The 6,333-nt window shown below is 37.2% G+C and overlaps 1 protein-coding gene across 1 annotated transcript; it reads left to right on the plus strand.

The window, feature by feature from the left end:
• Positions 1 to 659: 659 nt before the first annotated feature.
• LOC132185939 (probable E3 ubiquitin-protein ligase RHC1A) lies at positions 660 to 1,424 on the plus strand. The gene has a single exon (XM_059599755.1). The coding sequence runs from the start codon at positions 729 to 731 to the stop codon at positions 1,377 to 1,379; it is 651 nt and encodes a 216-aa protein (XP_059455738.1). The 5' UTR covers positions 660 to 728; the 3' UTR covers positions 1,380 to 1,424.
• Positions 1,425 to 6,333: the final 4,909 nt, after the last annotated feature.

A 6,333-nucleotide genomic window follows, 5' to 3' on the forward strand; every position in this document is an offset into this window, starting at 1 on the left:
CACAAGTCGATCTTATGCGAGCCGAGCCCGAGCTTGCTCGCGAGACGCTTCGCTCACTTAACAGCCCTATACACGGGTGGGCGGAAGTGGATATTATCTTCTTCCGCCTACCCAAATTCCACTATTCGTCTGCATATGTGTATATAGGGATATGGTATTCACCCATTGCTAAACATTCGCTCATAACTCATGCGGACACATAAATAATAGATGTGGAGCGATTTTAACTGCTCACCTAAACACTCCTTAGTTATAGTACCCCACAAATTTTTCATACTTAAAATTGGGCTAGTTTGCAATTGCATCATATATATATATATATAATTTGAAAGGAAACTAGAAATTCTAAAACAAAATCTCTTTTTTTTTTAAAAAAAAAAAATCAATTTAAAAATATTTTTTTTTTAAAAAAAAAATTAATTTAAAAATATTTTTTTTAAAAAAAAAGAAAAAAAAAGAAAAGAAAAAAGACACCGGGTCAAAAACAATCTCATAGTACCAGGCCCAGGTTCAAAGGTTTTCGATCCATATCCGTGTCTACTAGGTCGGTTACTCCCCGTTTGAAGATCGTAATTGTACCAGAATTCCTTGTCCGGCCAGGTTTAGGAAACAAGCTACAACTCAATGCCGATATATATCATACAGAAATTCAAGATTTGGAAAGTATTTTTTTTTGAGAAAAAGATTTGGAAAGTTAGCCAAGTGGGTGTCTGAGTTTTGTTCGATCGATGGCTACTTCTACAGGTCGATGGCTATCAGTAGACGTGAAAAGATTAAACCGAGTGCAGGAAGCCAAACCGACGGGCATGGTGAAAATTAGCTTCATCCGTAGACATCTAAAACTCCGACGGGCGTCTGTCAACGACGTCGTAGTGTTTGATGATCGGAGAACCACTTTGAGGCCTGACCTTTTCCTCCAAGTTCCTAACCAAGTTCTCCTACACCCGCCCTCGCACGAAAACTTCATCTCCGCCTCACTCTCAACCCTCGGCCTCCCGATTTGTCCCAGGTGTTCCCACGACCACACGGCGGAGCGCATCGTGTCTCACGCCCTGCGCCTGGCCGCCGCCCCAACCGGTCTCATGGGGTATTTCATGGCGGTGGAGTTGCGAGACGTCAAAGTCGAACACTTTGCGGGCACATCAAGACGCGCGATCGAGAAGTTGATGGAGAAGGGCGGCTTCGTTGCAGAGAAGAGTGATCAAGAATTGGGCACGTGCAGTATCTGTTTGGATGAGCTAATTTCGTCGTCGGATCGGACGGAGGAGCTTCTTCGGATGGATTGCTCTCATCTTTATCACCAATCTTGCATTCTTCCCTGGCTGGAAAAGCAGAATACTTGTCCCTACTGCCGCCGCGAGGTGGAGGAAGAAGAATGATGTTCGATTCTTCATGCTTCCGCCCAGTTTCCTTAGTTTTTGATTTTACTGGAGTTGTAATTCTTCCAATATATTGTAAGCAACCGTTGTCGTTTTGATGAATTCAAGGTGTTCTGTTTTTTATTTCCATGGTTCTTTCGGTTTAATTTGGAGTTTTTACTTATTAATTCAGCGTTTTTCACCCACAATTACCCTTCAAGTTATTAAAAATAAAAAATTAATGGACTAATTTGAAAAGAGCCGTTCTTTTTTGTATTTTCAGATTTTTTTTTTTTTTTTTAAATAAAAACAATTCTAGTTGTATAAAAGTTGAGTTTTTAGATTTACTGTTTTTTTAATATATATATATATATATAGAACCACCGACTTCTTTGTCTCCTAGACTTGTTGGTAGAAGGAATCACAAACCTTTGAATCCGGATCCGGTACTCCGAGGTTGATTTTGACCCGATTTTTTGCTTATAACCGACTTGCTAAAATGGATAATAGTCGGGTTATAAGAATAAACGGGTAGTAAAATCCTGCTTGAGAATACCTGGTAGAGTTCCTTCTTCGGTGAGGAATAAGAGATAAGAAGTCGGGCTATATCTATATAAATACGTGAGCCAAGTGGGTCTCTTTCATTCGTCTCCAACTTTCCCTTCTAGCTCTCAGCTCGCTCCCATTGGGTTTGTCTGGACACATGGAAAGAAGGCCTACGGGAACTGGCAAGCTCGAACTTCAAATCTTCCCTCATCACCGAATACTGGTGAGGAACCACAATGACTTGGAAGTCCTAAATGACATCATATTAACCCTGCCGTGGACTCTGCTTTTTGAAGGTTTTCCTGCACATTGGCTCCTAGAACCAGCCTTTTACCAACACTGCTTTTACGAGGTGGCCGCGCGCTTTCGCCTTGACTTCAGGCCTCTGGACCCCGGTACTACCCAGCACATGATTACGCGCGCGTTACAAATGAACTTTTCCACGGTGGTCGAGTTTGATCACTTCGGAGATGATCATGACGAGATATTTGCCGTAGAAAGCGTCGATGGTCTTTTTCAATCAAGGTTGCCTAATTTGGATTCTATTCAAGTTCTGGACAGTGTGGATTTGGCACCCACATGCGGCGGCGGAAGATCAAGAAGCATGATTGAAAAGTTGATCAAGAAGGACAGCTTTGTTGCAGACAAGAGTGATCAAGAACTACTGGGTATCTGCAGCGTATGTTTGGAAGAGCTTTCATCGCCGAAAGGGGCAGAGCTTCTTCGGAGCTATTGCTCTCATCTTTATCACTAGGGTTGTATTCTTCTCTGGTTGGAGAAGCGGAACACTTGTCCCACCTGCCGGTGCGAAGTGGATCAAGATTAATGACGTTGATCATTTTTTTTTTCCTTTACAATTTGATAGTTTTTTATTTTACTTCTTCATATCGATGTTATTTTTTTATTTTTTATCAAATCTTCTCATTTTTTTTTCTTTTAAATCGGCAAATCTTCCCATATGTGTGAATTAATTATATACTAATAAACTTATAAGCGTTGTTTGGAATAAATTTGTTCTTATTATTATTTTTGGTGAAAATTCATATGCAAAATTAGGATTCTTTTATGGCCTTATATGCAAAGTTAGAGATTATAAGGCCACAAAGATACATTTTCCAATTTTCGGTTTATATTGATTTACATCCCGGAGCAAAGTAAATATCATTTTATGGAATAAAAACCAATCTTCAAACTCTTAGGGGATTATTCAATTTTAAATAACCGCCATTTATGCGGTTATTGATGAAGACTAGGCATATATATAGACGGGTTATTAACCGGTTTTTATAAATGATTTCATCATCTTTTTTCTTTAATATAAAACCAAATTTTTTAATTCAAAAGAGAAAATACTTTGTAAGATACTTATAAGTATACAAAGCTTCCCTTTGTCAAACTAAATTCAAAATGAAGTCTACCAAAATGACATTTTATTATATCATCAAATTTATCAAAAAATTGTTAATTCATATAACTATCTAATTAACACATTAACTAGACCATGCATTAGAAAACAATGCATTTTCTATTGAAAAAAATCGTATTTAGGCTTAAAATTTTTATCTGATTTAAATTTAGTCGTTGACTTTCTAATTTTAGTAGAGTTAAATACTTTTTTTGTCCCCGTGATTTAACAACTTTATTTTTTGTCACCTTAATTTCATTTTGTATCATAAATAATATCTCGAAAATGGCTAAAAACGGAAATGGTACTTCTGTCCAAGTTTCGTAAAAAAAAAATGACAGAAATCCACGTCAGCACCCTTAAAAAGTCGACATGTGTCCATATACCTGATTAAAAATAAATAAATAAATTTAAAACTAAAATTATAAAAAACATTAAAAATTTAATTTTTTTTTTAAAATTTAAACCTTAACAACCTTGGGGGTGGTCGAACCGGCCAAGGGTGGCTCGAGCCATCCCTTTTCCATTTTTTTTTTAATATTTTTAATAATTTTAGTTTTATTTTTAGTTAGATATATGGACACGTGTCAATTTTTTAAGAGTTCTGACATGGATTTTCGTTAAATTTTGCACGAAAGTTAGAATCTAATTTCTTTTCTAAAACAAAATCTTTTTTTTTTTTTTTTAATTCAATGTTTTAAAAAAAGAAAAAAGACACCGGGTCAAAAACAATCTCATAGTACCGGCCCAGGTTCAAAGGTTTTCGATCCATATCCGTGTCTACTAGGTCGGTTACTCCCCGTTTGAAGATCGTAATTGTACCAGAATTCCTTGTCCGGCCAGGTTCAGGAAACAAGCTACAACTCAATGCCAATATATATATACACACAATTATGTCATACAGAAATTCAAGATTTGGAAAGTTTTTTTTTTTGAGAAAAAGATTTGGAAAGTTAGCCAAGTGGGTGTCTGAGTTTTGTTCGATCGATGGCTACTTCTACAGATCGATGGCTATCAGTAGACGTGAAAAGATTAAACCGAGTGCAGGAAGCCAAACCGACGGGCATGGTGAAAATTAGCTTCATCCGTAGACATCTAAAACTCCGACGGGCGTCTCTCAACGACGTCGTAGTGTTTGATGATCGGAGAACCACTTTGAGGCCTGACCTTTTACTCCAAGTTCCTAACCAAGTTCTCCTACACCCGCCCTCGCACAAAAACTTCATCTCCGCTTTGCTCTCAACCCTCGGCCTCCCGATTTGCTCCAGGTGTTCCCACGACCACGCGGCGGAGCACATCGTGTCTCACGCCCTGCGCCTGGCCGCCGCCCCAACCGGTCTCATGGGGTATTTCATGGCGGTGGAGTTGCAATACTTCAAAGTCGAACACTTTGCGGGCGCATCAAGACGCGCGATCGAGAAGTTGATGGAGAAGGGCGGCTTCGTTGCAGAGAAGAGTGATCAAGAATTGGGCACGTGCAGTATCTGTTTGGATGAGCTAATTTCGTCGTCGGATCAGACGAAGGAGCTTCTTCGGATGGATTGCTCTCATCTTTATCACCAATCTTGCATTCTTCCCCTGCTGGAGAAGCAGAATACTTGTCCCTACTGCCACCACGAGGTGGAGGAAGAAGAATGATGTTCGATTCTTCATGCTTCCGCCCAGTTTCCTTAGTTTTTGATTTTACTGGAGTTGTAATTCTTCCAATATATTGTAAGCAACGTTGTCGTTTTGATGAATTCAAGGTGTTCTGTTTTTTCTTTCCATAATTCTTTCGGTTTAATTAGGAGTTTTTACTTATTAATTCAGCGTTTTTCACCCCCAATTACCTTTCAACTTATTAAAAATAAAAAAATTAATGGACTAATTTGAAAAGAGCCGTTCTATTTTGTATTTTCAGATTTTTTTTTTTTAAGAACAATTCTGTTGTATAAAAGTTGAGTTTTTAGATTTATTGTTTTTTTTTTTTTTAATTTTATCAAATTGTTATATTTTGATTACTTAATGGGTTTTTCAGGAAGACGAATACAAAAGTGTTTAATTTGACATTGGTGGGTAGTTTGGAGTGCCCAAGTGACACTCTTAAAAAAATCGAGTTTAGTTCTTTACAATTGTGTTAAAATTTTAGTTAAATTATTAAATTTCATTTTTTATAAGCTTAAATTTTTTGGATTATTAATAATTTAACATGACATCAAAGTATAAGTATTAAATTTGAACCTACGTAAATGAAAGTATTAAAATATTAATTAAATAATTAAATTTATCATTTTCTACCAACTTAAATCTTTAAAATAATTGATAACTTTACGGAATGCTTCTCCAAGAAATTCCATAATCAAACCAACCAAGGATCTTTGGGTGACAGGTGAGAGGCTACGGGACCAAATCTTCTCATGTGTGTGAATTAATCATATACAAACAAACTTTTTTTTTCATAAAATCTTCCTTTGGTACAAATTCGGAAATTCCCAACGCCTAAAACATGAGAGTTCGATATTAGAAGGCCACAAAGATACATTTTCCAATTTTTGGTTTCAGTTGACAAAAAGATTATATATCGATTTACATCTGGGAGCAAAGTCTACAGCAGAGTTTTTATATGACTCAGTTAGGGTTGAGAGTCGGATAATTCTGTTACGAATAGTCGTGCTATCTCGGCGAGAATTGGAAACTTTACCTTATTTACCCTCCACCACATTAAAATATCAAAGTTGTCACTTGGAGTCTCCATCTCTTTCGTATAATATTGCTCTATCTCTGTCCGACACATCGTCACATTTTTGGATGCCCGAAATGAATGGTAAATAGCTAAAGCATCTTTCTTATTAGTACCCACACCTTCGGACCTTGTGCAACTACGCTCTTCATTTCCAAACCTAGCCAGGCTAGCCCCACTTTCATTCTTAGCATATTGCTCATATACCGGCTCAAGACATCCTTTAATTTGGTAACAATTTCTTTTGCTTTTACTAGAACCACATTCGTTTGGAACCAAAATTCCAAGACATTTATCTTGTAACG

Source organism: Corylus avellana, chromosome ca6 (genome assembly GCF_901000735.1).
Source record: "Corylus avellana chromosome ca6, CavTom2PMs-1.0".
In the NCBI taxonomy this organism is placed as follows: domain Eukaryota; kingdom Viridiplantae; phylum Streptophyta; class Magnoliopsida; order Fagales; family Betulaceae; genus Corylus; species Corylus avellana.

What these genes read in the sequence shown, in the direction of transcription:
- LOC132185939 (XM_059599755.1), top strand. Translation starts at nt 729, where the DNA reads ATGGCTACTTCTACAGGTCGATGGCTATCAGTAGACGTGAAAAGATTA.